Source organism: Sphaerodactylus townsendi, linkage group LG07 (genome assembly GCF_021028975.2).
Source record: "Sphaerodactylus townsendi isolate TG3544 linkage group LG07, MPM_Stown_v2.3, whole genome shotgun sequence".
In the NCBI taxonomy this organism is placed as follows: domain Eukaryota; kingdom Metazoa; phylum Chordata; class Lepidosauria; order Squamata; family Sphaerodactylidae; genus Sphaerodactylus; species Sphaerodactylus townsendi.
In genome coordinates this window covers 100,905,417-100,921,844 of record NC_059431.1, presented here as the reverse complement: position 1 = coordinate 100,921,844, position 16,428 = coordinate 100,905,417, and the positions used below count along the sequence as shown (strand labels likewise).

At 37.3% G+C, this 16,428-nt stretch overlaps 1 protein-coding gene across 3 annotated transcripts in view; it reads left to right on the top strand.

The window, feature by feature from the left end:
* The window catches only part of ZCCHC7 (zinc finger CCHC-type containing 7), a 168,112-nt gene that overhangs the window by 112,052 nt on the left and 39,632 nt on the right, over window positions 1–16,428 (top strand). For all 3 annotated transcript variants that reach the window (XM_048503934.1, XM_048503932.1, XM_048503933.1), the window contains one exon: window positions 1,672–1,707. In XM_048503934.1, coding sequence (XP_048359891.1) covers window positions 1,672–1,707 — 36 coding nt within the window. The remainder of the gene's footprint in view (window positions 1–1,671; window positions 1,708–16,428) is intronic.

Genomic DNA, 16,428 nt, shown 5'->3' with positions numbered 1-16,428 from the left:
GGATTTCATGTGAATAAAAAGACATTGTGGCTGGCATGTTTCTGTTTCTTTTCTTTCTTTTTTTGATCCCACAAATGGACGTATTGACCTCGGTCATCCTAAATGTTTCATTAACAGCAAAAAAGTACAGGTTTATTTCAGCGCAACAAGAGTTCTGTAACAAGAGACCCCCTCATGCTCAGTGCGATATAGCTATTATCCCGGAGCCAACTAGTCTTTTTATTAAATTTCTCAAAAGCAGAGGTCATATACATTGGCAGGTGACATTCTAACACAAGGTGGAATGTCACTTGCTATAATTTTCGGCCTCTTTTATTTGTTGAACACTGCGGTGCTCTTCAACTACCCAAAACTCATTTCATAAACGAACTGCATGCTTACCCAGGTAATAAAGGTGCAGAAATGTTACATACAGCATAATTCATGTATGGTTTGCAGGTTGTCGGTTACGTGGATGGCACAGAGTGAAAAACCCTTCCTAAAATATTCTATTTTAATTATATATATTTGGTACAAGCTGTAGACACTTTTATTTTTGATCCAAGAGAATTGGAATATTTTAACTGTAAGGGGAGCTGTATTGCCTCCTGTGTTTTCTCTTATAATGTTGTGATGTCTAAAAAGCAAAGAGCTTCATTTGGGTGAGAGTTGCACCATCACACAAAGAATTGCTTTTCTACACCCCCCCCTTCCACCTAGAAGTGCTAGTCTAGTGTGTCTGCTTAAAATCACTTAGATCTAATGTATTGATGTACATTTTATAATATGGCCCTTTGCATAAGCATTCTTCAGGAGACTGACCAGTAAGTCGGCATGTTATATTTGTACAGGAGAAATAGATTGTAAAGAAAATTAGCAGTTTAAAGTGGGATGCATTAATACAATTTTAAGATACAAAATTGAAAGCAGAAAATAATATATATTTCTGTTTTCATCCAAGAGAATTGGAATAATTTTGCAGTAAAGGGAACTGTAATGCCTCCTGTGGTTCCTCTTATAATGTTATTTTAGTGACATGAGTCACTGAGAAACAAGTAGCACTTGTGTTACTTTCTTCTAGTTGTACCTGAAATAGTATGCAAAGAAACCTTCAATATAATTTGATGCTTCTGGCATAATATGGGAAAAGAGCAAAGTAGAATAATAAAAAGTATTGTAAACCAAGTAATAATAAAACATCTATTCTCCTTATTTATACAGGTCCTCTTGCTTCATTCTGTTAAGGATTAACCACATGCAGTAATTATATTTTCATTCAATTACAGGCAGAGTCAAAACCTTTCATATTGTTTCAGTGTTCGAATGTCAAGTTGTGACACAAACTAATTTCTCAAAGGTTACAAATGTCCTCCTGTGGTTCATGTGGCGTTTTGTTTGTAGTCAGACGACTTGCAAACTTATCTTAAAAACTTCTAAACTTTAGTAAAAGAAAGGGAGAGAGAGAGGGAAACCTGTTGCGGGCTTTCTGTCAATGGCCGGGTGTGTGTTAAACCAGTGTAAAATTCAATTAAACTGTCTAGCCAGGTTTTTGAAGCTGAAATGCAGACCCTTTCAGTTAAGCTTCTTATTTTCCTGTGACCGACACCAGTGGATACTGTGTTATGCCAAAACCAACAGGCTGTAAAGCACCTTGTTTCATGCTCCCAGCTGATCAATATTTTTATTTTCCAGGCTTGCCCAGAAATATGGAGGCAGTATCACCTAACAGTAAGTAGAAAGATCTTTTTTTTTGTTTTCTTCTGCACCCAGCCTATTTACTCTTCTGTGAACTGCTGACCATAAAATATAGACAAGAATCTTGCGAAGGAAGATAATAAATATCTGAAGAGTTTTTGAACTGAAGAATGCATGCATATACTCTTGGGGGTTTTTTTCTTCCAGCTTTCTTTGAAAACAGTTTATATAACGGAAATCATTCCGTGTGCCCTCACGTCACTTTGCTTTCCTATTACTTGATCAACAGTTCATAAGCAGAGTAATAATACACTTAGATGTCTTATAGTACAAAGCAGCACTATTCTCACCTTCCCAAAAAAAAAAGTTCTTTTTGCCTTCCCCTTTTCCAAAGAAATGGCTTTGACTTTGACTCAGCGCTTCAGAGAATGGGACGTGATGGTTAGAAATGGACAGTTATGGAGTCTCTTAAGGAGGTAATCAGTTGGACCTTGTTTAGGGGACCTTTCTTCTAATAACTTCAACAACGAAATGTCAGTCTTCCTATTGTGTTTGCAAAGCAGAAACTTCCCTGTAGCTGGCTTTGGGCAGGGTTTAATGTTCTATTCTACAAACTTTATGCAAGATTTAAATTTGTCTTTTTCATATGATTATAAAATATTAGGGCTTGATTTGCTCAAGAGAACTTTGAATGGCTTCTAAGAAACAACATAAGTTTAAACTGTAAAGGCTGTCACCTTTAAATATGACGGCAAGTTAAGTATTTTCATTTATGTAAGGACATACAGGCACAAGTGCATTCAAATATTCTCTTATTGGCATATTAGAATATTATGATTTTTCCTGGTTTTTCTTTAGAAAAATACTATTGTGGCATTGCTACTTTTTGATTTCAAACCAGTGTTTTTTAAAAAAAAATCCCCTTTTTTGGCTATCAGGAAAAACATGAAACATTTTTACTGTGTGGTAGGTTTGTATTTATTTTAGGGAATTGTATCATGGTATTTCGTTTAAGGGAAGATTTAATGTAGAGAAATAACTTGGATAAATGTTTCATAGTATATTGCGTTTAGCTTCACTTTTGGCTCAGTTTCTAGAAAAAACAGTTCTTGAAAAGGCTTTGAAAATCATTTTTGTAGCTGCATATTACAATAATAGTTTTACAGACTTATCGGTTTATATGAACCTTCTTACTTTTTTGCTACTATTATCCAGGACTGCAGTAGGCTAGGTTGTGTTTTCTGGGTTGATACCCCTTATTGGTGGCTGTATTTGTCTCTTGATATGCTAGTAAATCTTCCTAAATAGCAGTAACAGCATTTCATGATCAGTGTCTTGGGTTTTGTTTTTTTTAAAAAAACTATCTAAACTTTTAAACCAACATTTCTAAATTTTTTGTCAATAGAAATCATATTTTCTACCACTTCATGGTATTACATAATGTTAGGATAAAGCTGGATACTTTTTGGTATAATTCAGAGGTAGGCAGAACCCAAGAAATGAAAATACGAAATGTCATTTTTATTGGTTAATATCAAAAAAGTGAAAGAATAAACAAACTTGCATTAGTATTGTATTTGCATTAATGATAAAACCGCTGATTCCATACTTGTTTCCAAGTTCAGTCTCACTTGGTTGTAATGTCTCTTAATGAACCAGAATGCAAAGTATATATCAAATGTGTGTAACCAGAACATTTTTATATCATACAAACATATACCACATAGATAATCTTTTAATCCCACTTATTATGCATGTTTGTCAAAGGGTTATATAAAATGTGCGGTTAATTTCTCATGCATAAGCAAAACGTCCCTAATTAATCGTCATGAATGCTTGTTCAGATCAACATAACACAATATTTGTCACTTTTGAGTATTTTTTTGGTGATTTTTTTTGGTGATTTTATTTTTGATTTGTCTTTTTACTAAGAGATGGGGTGCCATCTATTGACTCATTGTATTTACTGCACTCAGATATTTGCTTCAGTACAGATAACAATGTATAGATAACATAGGTTGTTGTTTTGGAATTGGGTCTAAGATTTTATTTATATTATATCTTGAACTTTTAGTTCTCTTAAGAAAACTACTGTCATTATATCATCCAAAGCATTTCTGAATCCAGTTATCCTATCATAATAGCAAATGCTATAAAATAGTTGGAAGGACTAAAAGTGATGTGTTTAAGAAATGTGTTAACTTGTGCCTTGCAAATACAAGTCTTGCTTGTGTTGATCTGATTTAATTTTTTTATCATAGCAGCAGTGTACGATTCGGCCAATACAGGTATCAACAAAACCATTGCATAAATTAACAAATCAATGAAAAAAAACACACAACATCATAAAGCTTTTAAAAACACTGTATAAATACTCCTGTTAAACCAACAGTTCCATGACTTTGCCTTTAGTAAGTAGATTGTAAAGACAACTGCTTTACGTATTGCAAATCAAAGTATTCAGTGTTCCCTAACGTAGACTGTGTTCTGACAAACAATACTTGAATAATTTCAGAAATTCAGAACCATTTAAATTCAAAGAGAGGTTTTGTCTCCTCCTATCAAGAAATCAATTTTGCTGGTCAGTATTAGGCCATGCTTTTTGACCCTAAAGTCATAATTTGTTGGTTTATTCTTATTTGTAATAAAAGTGATGACTATTTATAGCTGTCATAAATGTGTTCACTATCAGTACACAAATATGTCGTTTTTTACCCTTTTTTGCATTTTGCTTACAGCTTGTGCACTGTTGAGACATATGAACGTAATTTACATTTTAAGTTTCAAGACTGTCTTCCCTTCATTTTTTACTGGGCAAAGGAGGCCTAGCCTCGTTTCTCCTGAACAAGTAGTCCTTGACTACTTTTTTGCTCTATGTTGACTTTCAGTCAGAAGTCTGAGTGCTCTTGTTTTAAGCTAATTTATTGGAGGATGTAAGGTTTGGATCCTCATAATTCAAGCACTGGAGGAAGGAATTATTCTCCCCATGTCTGTTTTGTCCATTATTGGGAAACTGTTGGCTCTAGGTGTAGTTCAGAAGGATATCCTGGCTGACATCCGAAAAGATACCTGTTTATGCTAAGGGATGTGGATTCCAACTTTTCCCCCCTTCCAGCAATAGTTACTAGCATCTCATGGGGCCGTATTGTGTAGGAGACCTAAACCATGGGGTGGGGGGTCCAGAAGGCATTGGGGAAAATTGGGAATCTTATTCAGATACAGTACTTTTTGATTTTAGCCATAACATATTTCAGTTATTGGCTTCCATGTATCTATCCTTGAAGTTTAAAAAAGCCTTGTTTGGGTCCTAATCAGCATTTTTATGGTCTTATTCAGATATTTTTGATGTCATCTTTGGTACAGTTATTTCTCCCTTTAAATAGGGATGGGAAGTTTTTAAACATGCTAGAGTTCTCATCTGCTAAATGTACAGATTGATATCTGCTTTGTCTTATTGGCCCTTATGAGCTGACTGCTTTAATTTCTTGGGCAAGGATGTATGGTGCAGAGAATGACTTGAGTCCTTCACTGTAATGTGAACTTTCACAGTTAAGTGTACCAAAGTTTCTTTTTCTGAAAGAACAACCTGTTTCTTGTAATGAGGCATCACTTCCTAGAGTGGTTCCTTATTTTCTGGTTTTCTGTTGACCGTGCAGCATTAGGTACAGTTTTTCAGAGATGGCATTTGAGATCAACGTGAGCATTTGGCTGTCTGTAGTTGTAGCACTAATATAAAGACGGTGATTGCAAATATTTTCTCAGCTCTAAAATCTATATATCTATATGCATGCATTTCTCTGTAAATAAAAAAACCCACTTGACACTACATAACATATTAAATAAAAATATGTATGGTACCTAAATGTGTACGGTGTCTTCATTGGAACAAGCCATCTATGAATTATGCTAGATTGAGACTTCATGTCTATGGGGTGCAAGATGGCAGACATTGCATGAAACATAACTACTATGATGTTTGTGAGGAAAATTGCATTTGTGTATCTGAGTATCCTTTGGGAGGGGCAAGATTTCAATGTCCTTTAAAGTGACTTACCGCATAAAATACCCAGACACGATTCCATATCCATAAAACGTCCTGGCTTAAAATGTGCACCTTGTATGTAGTGGTGGTATAAATCGTTATCCAGATATTCGTGATTTCAAATCATATTCCGATTTTGCAAATGAAGAAGTCAATTATTTTTGTAGGTATTTGTAACTTTCTTTTCTGTAGATGTTGCTTTTCCTTTGGGGAATGTTAATGGCTCCTATTTCCTTGATCTGAGCAAGCAGTAGGGCTCCCTTCCCCCATCCGCTGCCTTTGCTGCCGTCACTCTCATTTATATTAAAAGCCCTTTCCCCAAGATGGCCACCAACAGAGTTTTACAACCACCAGAATTTTTTTAGCTACCAACCATCACTTAACACGCTTTTTTGACAGTTTGTTAATCTTACTTTTAATCCACTTACATAAAAAAAGGTGAACCAGGAATTGGCTGTTGTGGTATGCATATGTAACAGAAATGAAGGCCTGTTAATAGAAATGAAGGCACAAAACACCTTTTGTGCTTAAATTTTGCGGTTGTATTTCTTTGTGTACCATTATAAAAATTCCGCCGGGCCTTCCACTTCCCCCCTGGAAATAGAAATGCAAGCGCACCTCCTTTTATGTCTTCGTGAACTCATGGTTGGAAATGAAAGAGCTGCTTAAAATATATAAAACTGCATGCACAACCTATAAAAAAATAGCTCAACAATTCAAAGGACGAAACTTAATAGTTTTCCGCAACGTTGGTGCAGAGGAAGGTGATTTTGCTTTTTGGCTGGATTATTCAAAGAGATTGGTTCCTCATAACTGCACCAAAGCCTGCCCTTGCCTGCACTGAGACACTTGAACATATAAGCCTTGTAATTGTCGTTATAATTTTCTGATGTTTATGAAAGGATGACCGGAGCTGGCTTTTGATTATTATTATTATTTTTTAAAATAGTAGTGTCGCTCTGTCTACCTTTGCTCATACTTCCTGTGTAGTACAACATTCTGCTGGCTTTTCTTCTAGTGCTGTACTCAGAAAGTCCCACTGAGTTGCCGGACTGATTTAAGGACTTCCAAGTTGTGTACGCATAGTATTGCAGCCGCAGCTTTCAGAACTTTTGAGTTGGATAGTTTACATTGGATGTAAGCTAAGTTTAATTTAAAGAGCACATTTTATGTTGTCTAATAGGAAATAACGTGCTTATTTGTACTAAGGCACCCATACTCGAATTCTAACAAATAAATATTCATTTCAAAGTAGAACTGTCTTTACTTTGAGGTCTGAATTTAAGGAACAAATGTTATTTCTAGGGTAGCTAGAATTGTTTAAGTTAATAGGTAATTTATGCAACAGTAGTCTTAACTAGAATTTTTAAAAAAAGTATTCTAAAATAAGCCTTTGTTCTAAATTGTCATAATCAATGCACATGTGTGTGCACATGTGTGTGAGACAGTAAAAGGTTTGGTTTTTATTGTTTATCAGGTATGGAATTAGTTCATCCTCATTTTATTTCTAACTGTTTTATAAGATCAGTTCAGGGCATCTTCACTGCTATTGAAGTCAGTACTAAATCCGTGCTTGCTGGGGAATGTCTCCTTATAAATAGATTTGAAATTTACCTCAGACTAAGAATGTGTAAAATGAATCCAAATATGATGTTCATGTTTCTAACCAACCATATTGTACACATGATATTAGCTTTTAATTTAAGGAATTAGGCAGGGGGAAGTTAAGGGTACTTAACTCACCTTGCAGTTGGTAAGAGTGAAACCCTTACTAGTTTAACGAGTCTCTGTAAATAGATCTTGGACAGTGTATCACTTGAATATAGTTAAATTAAATAGTAAGCAATAGTTTACCCCAGATTTGTTTTTTTTCCTCTACAATATCTAGAAGGCACAATAAAATTGACCTTTTCTACCCAAGTTGTTTACAGTGTATCTTGCCATCAAATGCTGCTTTTTCCCCTTTGAATTCCACATATTGTTTCCTCCATTTGTTTCTGGAAACATTTTCCCTTCATTTTTCCTCCATTGCTTTCCTGAGCACTTCAACCATGATTTTTTTCCGATCTGTTTCCAAGACTGCTTCTCTGGAGCATGGGATTATGTTGAAATGGTCTTTATTTCTTTGCCCCACCAAACACCTGGATTTTATCTACACTCCACATGGTTGCCTGAGATCTCCTTCAGCCATTTTCTCTTCCCATCCCTCCTATGTTTTCAAAAGGACATTAAAAATGTTTTATCTTTGTCATATCAAACTAGCAATATAACATTGAGGAAGAGATGCAAAGAAGCAAGGGTGCTTCAGCTTTGTCAGTTTCATTTTGAATGCATGCCATGATAACCTTCAGGCAGATACACAGAAGCAGAGTCATTGGTTCAGCTTTGTCAATTTCACATAGAACTTGTCATGTTAGCCTTCAGACAGAGATACACAAAGAAGCAGAGTCATTGGAGCAGCTTTATCAATTTCATATCGAACTAGTGATGTAATGTTAGGCAGAGAGCAAATTTTGAAGTAGAGAGTAATTACATCAGTGATAGAATGCTGGGATGCTGGGGCTATTGAAAAGAGTACTTGGAGTAATCACGGCATATAATTGGTGGCTGCTGCTGTAACAATCATGCATTACTGTAGACTGAAAAATGTGGCTCTTTGTGTGAGTGGGTGGCAGTGCCGTGGGGGGGAAACTGGCGCCCGGGGCATTTCAACGGGCTTAGACTGGAGTCTTTAGGGTTGCACTGTTAGCATATTGAGCTGTGACTCCAATATACATCTGATAGGCTCAAACATACAATTTCACGCTAAAATAAAATTTAAAAATAAATCACTTGGTCTTTTTCTCTTTCTTTGCTTCCTCAGATGAATGTGCACTCCACTAGAAGCTTACACCTTCTAGTTTAATTGTAGCAGTAATGTTTTGCACAGGACTATGTAGAATATTAACGGAGTGCACATTTGAATCTTCATCCCATTGAAAACAGTATAGTACACATACTCAGCAGGGACATTGCAGTATGCGCATTGCATTGTGCATTTGGATATGTTATCAGATTTACATTTATGGTTTCTAATCCAGCAAGTCGATATGTGTGTGGATTAATATTATAGGATATTGTTACTTTCTGTTGACTTAAAATGAAAAAAATCAATAATAACATTGCATCTACGTTCTAAGCTAATTTAGTAACACGGGGGGAGGTAAGGTTGGTCAGCCAGCCACAGCTTCCACAAATAAACTTTTATTGCCTAACAGTGTTAATAGATGAAATAAGATACCGAATATCCAACATTTTTGCCAAAGTTTTTCTGAAACTTCCGGATGTGTTTCAATTTTCCTCAATAATTCATTGCACGAATTATTCATTCGGCTATTCTGTAATTACTTAGAATCACCAAGAAACAATTTCTTATAGATATGTTTAACAGCTGAAATTTCCAAAAATGGTTTTGTTCCCATTTTTCCCCAAAAAGATATTGATTAAGCAGATTGATCAATGCAACATTCTTCAGAGGCAATATTCTTTTTGACAGTTTGACAGTGTTAACTGAGTGGGTTTGATAGTCCTGCGACCCCAAGTAACAGCCAGTTCTCTGAAATATCTATTACAATGTCTAACATGCAGATAGAAGTTATAGAAGGCTTTAGAAGTTATAACTCTGCTTAGTAGTGCACTGTAAATCTGTGGGACTTCTCTAGGAGCAGTGGTATTTGAGGACTTTCAAATGAGATTTCATTTGAAAGAATGCCCCTTTGTTTAGTATTTGAAGGTCCTTTTCTTTGCAAATATGCTGTAAGAATTGCCCACTGACACCCCTGTCCACACTGAATTATTCAAGAGGGCCTTTCTGCACAGGTAATAGGGTTCAGTATAAAAATTACAAATGTATGTGGACAAATGATTAGAGACTGTGGTCTGTATTGTTGTGTACAGCTTACTATAAATAGGATTTATGATGTAATTTTTTTTGCACTGCTTAATGTGCAATAAAGAAATAAACTTATTTTATGAATTGATTATTCAAAAATACTTATGCTATTCTTCAGTTCAATCTGGTTGGTTCGAGACTTCTGCGATCCTAACGCATTGTTTATTGAACGTCCCATTTTGTTGACTGTACTGATTCACTACGTGTAATCTTCCTTTAGTCCCTGTGAGAAAAGTGGATGATGTTTAAGTATTCAAACTGAGATAGTCTGATTACATTTAATAGGTCAGAATTGCCTTAACTCCAGTTACGTCAGTTTAACTAAATTGTGATTAGGTATTGAGGCATGCAGATACTACAGATTAACTTTTTTGATTCTCAGCATATTAATTGCAGTTTGTCCGTCCATTAAATATTTTCTTCCCAAATTTTCACAAGATTGCTCCTCGATCCGATTTGCCTTCTTGTTCATACTGGATGTGTTGATATTGTACACCCGACGTATTAAATATTGAGTATAAGTATTCTTACACAGAAAGGGTAGATTTAAAATCATGTACCCAGTTATGTACCCCAGCTTTTCTAATATCGTTTTGGGATTAACACATATCCCAAATTCTAGCCTTTTAGAAATATCTATTTATTTAGAATTGAAAGGAAAGAATGAACTTCCACATTCTTTTCCACAAGTGGCACCAAAAGCAGGTAGCAGGTAATCAAAAAATAAAATCATATTTAAAAACTATTAAGAACAAAACCCACGATATCCACGTTCAAGTCTGTACAACAGCCAGTTGTTAGTAATTCAGCCATCTATAAATACATCCCTGTGTTTGCAGATATTAGCTTAATGCTCAGAGGACAGGAGCAAGGTCATCTGATGAACCTTTATCATCACAGTAAAAAATTTTCTTTCTAGCAAAAATCTCAAACATATTACTGCAGAATAATGGAATTGTGGCATCTAGCATTCCTAAACACTTGCCCTGTAGTAACTGCCTCCAGCACTCATATACGTTTTGACTTTAGCTGCTATGCTAGAACACGAGTGGATGTCGTGTGTCCTAAACTTTTAAGACTCATTTCCCAGGCATCCCAATGTTACCTGTGCAGTATATTTCATTTGAGCTTCATTCATTGTGGCGTGATGCTAGTACGCAAGGTCACATTAACTAAATGGATTGTGAACAGATCTTTGTATCTGTGATAAATATAAATAACATACACCTAAGTTCAGTGTATGGCAGTGACGTGATTTACAAGATGAAATTAAAACTGGAAGGGACACAACCTGAAATCAGATAAAATAATAGTACAGCTATCCATCCTGGAATTTGAATTTCTGGGTGCAGATTGTTATAATAGAACTTGTTTTCATCTTATCAAAGACAAATGTCAATAATGCAAATAAATAAATAATGCAAATAAATAAATACATGTAATAAGTTATGCTGGATCCATTCCTTGGAAGGAAGGAGTTTGCAACAACTAAACTTTAAAACAAAATGGTTTACTTTCTTTAACATATGACAATTATCAAACATTAACATTTAACTTAACACTTCAAGCTCCTGCTCAAGTTTCATTCCAAGTCCTTTTAATTACAGTCTGATAATGCCAAGTCCATTCTTCCCGCTGGTGGTTGGCTCATGGAGACTCCAGAGGCTTGGTGAACTGGATTCAAGATGTTGAAGGTCCCCAGAAAAACTCTCACCATTTACATACACAAAAACCCTGAAACAATAAATTCTAACGTTTACAATATAGCAAAAAATAAACTCCCTTCCTACTAGTTCCCAACAACATTGCAGTTACCTTAAACAGCGGGGAATTGATACCATAGAGTTCACCTTCCAGAGCTGCCTCTGAAGTCTGGTGATCTGTTACAATTTCAGGAGAACTTCTGTCCCCACCTGTGGGTTGGCAACCCTATTTGGGAACATTTGTAACCCTGACTATGGGGCAGATTTAATTAGCCATGCCTTTTTGCTCAGAAGGCAGGCAGCCAACTATCTTTTACTTCAGTACTAACGGTGTATGCAAACTGTTTTAGTTTCTAGGGGAATTACTTCTGAGTAATTGTTCTTAAGATTATTTATACTCTTAAATGACAAATATTGAGTTTCCAACCGCTCAAGTTCTCCAAACAGTCTGCCATTCATGATGGTCAAAAGAAAGGAGCTCCTCTCCCCATGTGTTTCAGCTATTCTCGTGTATTGTAAACATTTACAGTTAAATAGTTTTATGTTGTTAGGAGGGTTCTGTTGCTCCCAAATAATGTATCATGCTTGGACTTGGAGGTTGGTGGGATTACATCAGGTAAAAGAAAAAAACGTTGGCAAAGCAAGGGATTGATACAGACTTTCACCCCTCCTTAATTTTCTGGTATCACAGTGTAAGACAGCAAGACAGCTTACTTTTAGACTTCTCTGTGTATACATCCCTTCTCGTGCCAGGTTCAAACATGGGGTTTTCCTGACCTCAAACCTGTACATATCTCTCTCGCATCTATTCCTGATATCTTGGTCTTAAGATATCAGCTATGGGGATCCTGAGGTTTTCCGTCCATGTCAGTGCAAGTGGAATAGCATGCAAAAGGATAGGGCAGAATCTAGATACATTCCTGAATTTTTCTTTTTGAAGAGGGAATATGTATGGCTGTCATGGGCTGATACATTTTTAGTCCCCTTCTTTCTGACCCTTAATTTGCATGAAGTGATCTTGAGTTTGCATCCTGTTGCAGTAGTGGAATTAGGGTTAATTTTGAATTAATTAACATGAAGTATAAACACAGGATCTTGTTCCTGTGGCATTACATACACACTATAGTGTGATACTAGGATTCATGCTCCAAATCTATCACCATTCATTTGTACCTAAGATCACCCTGGCTAGAGGGTTGGACCCAGCCAGCTTTTTCACTCCATCTCAACTGATTTGTCTCCTTATTGCAGCATCCGTCCCACATGGTTTTTAGCCACAGTTTCCCATAAAGCCCAGTTTGGCCCATAGTGCTCAGCAGTGGTGGGATCCAAAAATTTTAGTAACAGGTTCCCATGGTGGTAGGATTCAAACTGTGGCGTAGCGCCAATGGGGCTGGGCAGGGCATGACGGGGGCGTGACCGGGCATTCCGGGGATGGAGCATTCCTGGGCGGGGCTGTGGCAAGTTCTCTCAGAACTTTCTCATCCCTTTCACAAGGTATCTTTTGTGGGGAGAGGATGGGAAGGAGTTTGTAAGCCACTGTGAGTCTCCTTACGGTTGAGTAAAGTGGGGTATAAAATTCGCATTGATTGCTATGAAAATGCCCCCAAAGGCACGCACGTGCACGCATGCAAACACACACACACACACACACACACACGGAGAGCGAGAGAGCACTTGAATGAACAGTTTTTCTTACAAAGAAATTTTGTGTCTGTCCATTCAGAGTTTTGGTGCTTATTTTTAAAGCCCTAAGCCATAGGTGTCAAAATTGCAGCCCTCCAGATGTTATGGACTACAGTTCCCATCATCCCCTGCCAGCATGATGCTGGCAGGGGCTGATGGGAACTATAGTCCATAACAACTGGAGGGCCACGAGTTTGACACCTGTGCCCTAAGCTGGGGTGGCCAACCTACGGTACTCCAGATGTTCATGGACTACAATTCCCAATTGGCCCTGATGGCAGGGGCTGATGGGAAATGTAGTCCATGAACATCTGGAGCACCATAGGTTGGTCACCCCTGCAAGTTAAGCAGTGCATGTGTCTGGAGGGCTGCCTACTCCCATGTTTGTCCAGCTTATCTGTCAAGATTGTCTTCTCAAGCCCTGGTCTTTTATGTCCCTACCAGTGGAACTGACACAGGCAGCAACTAGAGACAGAACTTTCTTGGTAGTGTTGGCTGTTTCTGGAATGCCCCTCTATGAGACCCACCTGGCTCCTACACGGCTGACATTTTAAATTCATTCTTTCTCGATTCTGACATTAAGTGCCCGGTTAGAACATTCCTCCTTGCCCAAACTTTTAATTAACATTTTCACTCTCCTTTTTAGTTGTCTGTTTTTTTAATATATTTTATGGCCTGTACCATGCTTGTTTGAGGTTCCTGTGATCTGTTATCGAGCTTGTTTCGTGCTGTTTCAAGGTGTTTTCCATGATGTTAGGTTTATGGTTGCGTAACAGTTGAGATCATTTCAATGAAGCTGGCTTTACTGTTCTGTTTTATTGTATGCTGAGGTTTTGTTTTTTGGTTTTTTTGTTCTGAACTGTCTCAAGCAGATCTCTAGAGGTGGGATACAAATTTTGTAATCCCCTTCTTCTAGTTTAATTGTTGAAACCCTTGTTGCGACTGACCCAGCAGCTTCATTTGGTGACGTAGTTTTTCTGTTTGAGGAAGTCCTTATTTATTACTATTCCCAGCCACCATTCCACTTTTTTTCCCTTTAGAGTAGTAAATGATTATGCCTACATACACCCTCTCCTATGTAGGGATGGGTTAGGCGATTGGTGATGTTGAGTGGCTGTACATTGTTGAAGGGAAATATGTTATGCTAAATCATTTGAAGAGTTCCTAGCTGGTGATCTGATAACGGTGTGTGTTTGACATCATTTGAGGCTTCTATAGTGTGACATTAAAAATTTCACAAGTGCTCAGTGGCACAGTAGGAGAGGAGATATTGCATTTACACGCAATAACTCTATTGTTGCTCTGTGTGTTGCATGTGTAACACCATAAAATATGCCTAGTAACTGCTAGTTTCTTATATCACTCACTGATATATCAAGAAGTAAATGCTCACTTAGACTACACTATCATTTTCGAAAAGGTATGTTCTTTAAGATTCTGACCCCATGGGTAGGGCCTATTGTTCGTTTTAACTTATGTCTAGAGAGGCTTTTTGAGGACTTGATAAATAATGGAATAAGGATAGAGCTAAGAATCCAAAACACAATGTTCTCTGTGTGTTGGTATGCAACACATCTGTAACTATACATTAGTGGCATCTGTCATGTTAGTGCAGTTATTCCTTATTCAGAATTTTTAAAAATATTGTAAATTGTTGGGTTGTAATAAAAACTCCCTTCCTTTGCATGCCATGCCATGCCTCCCTCCCCCTCCCCCTGCTAGGGTGGGTGGGCCATGTCCAGATGCTGGGACCCCTTCCCTGCCACCCCTCCCTCCATTCCTTTCCCTCCCTCCCCTCCCTTGCATGCCACCCCTCCCTCCGATCCCCTCCCTCCCCTTCCCTTGCATGCCACACCTCCCTCCCCCTCCCTCCATTAGGGTGGGTGGGCCAAGGGCTTATTGGAGTTATTGGAGCACAGTTAAGACTATTAGCAAAAATGTTTTCAATTCTTGATAATTATCAAATGACTATTAGAAATCTTTTTTTGCAATCTGTTCTTATGATTTAGAATTTCTAGATGTCACAAGAGCAGTTCAGTCCCAACTACCCTTTCCATCTTCTAATACATATTTGTGATTTTTGGGGTATTCTTAATATTCTTCCATGAATTTTAGGTCTTTTAGAAAAATAGATAATAGTACTGTCCCGCTTCTGTCTCTGGGATTAAAAAACACCCCGTTTTTATTATCTTGTATGGTAATTAAATTGATACCAGTCTCATTCTTGTTATATGAGACAGTAAGTGAATGGTTCCTATTCATTTTTGTATAAAATTGATGCCAATGACCATCATAAACACATCTTTTATAAGCTAAACAATTGGATTTTTAACTCTGCTGAAAATAAATGTTTTCTTCAGCTCTGGTGGAATTTGTTTCCCTTCTCAGAACATTTCCCCTTTCTGAGTTAGTTACTAGAAATACATTTATAGCACTGTTCCATCTATCTGCCATATCACACTGAGAGCATTCGTTTGTTGTGCCTCATATTGAAACCTTCAGCATCTGGCTTCTCTTAGGCCCCCCCACTAAAAAAAACTGGACTCACCAGGAATGGTGACTTCCTTGAACTGCTCTGGTCATGATGTCATGCAAGCAGCATGTGTCATCAGCTAGACACTATGACAGCATAGTGGGGAAGGGTTCCTCTGGCCTCCAGTACGGCTTCTGTGCATGTAGTTCTCTGGCCAGTCAGAAGACTGGATTGTAACTCGAAAGAAAGTAAGCTGGGTCTCAAATGTGTTAAGTTGAGGGACTTATACTCTGGGTGAAGTACATACTGCTGATTTGAAAGCACTCCTGACAATAACTGATTTTATAGAAAATGAAATCTACATTTTGGTTTTGTTCTGGGCTCAATTTTCATTTGGTTGTGAAATGTCATTTTTAAAAAAATACGTATTTAATAATATTCCAAATAGCTAGTATCAGTCAACAGTTGCTGTTCATTTGCCTTGGCAAGGTTTCAAGCTGAAGCGTGCTCTTCTACCCTTCTCTATACTCTTTAAAACTATATTCAGTTCTTTGTTGCCTGGGACATTTCTTTCAGTTGCCACTTGACCAGTTGCTTAAACACCTAGGTTTTCATGCAGTCCTTTATTATGCTGTAACTGAATTTAATTGGTGCCTCATAAGAGGCAACATGTGATTGAAGTTCAATTTTCTTACTGTGGTTAAGCATTTCATCTAAATCAGGGGTCTGCAACCAATTGGCCATGCTGGCAGGGGCTGATGGGAATTGTAGTCCATGAACATCTGGAGAGCCACAAGTTGCAGACCCCTGATCTAAATGATGCATCACAATAAAAATATGTTATTAGAATATAGTTTTTAAGTATTAAGGGATAAGATTAAGATAAGGATATAGTAGAATAGGATATGAGCCATAAATG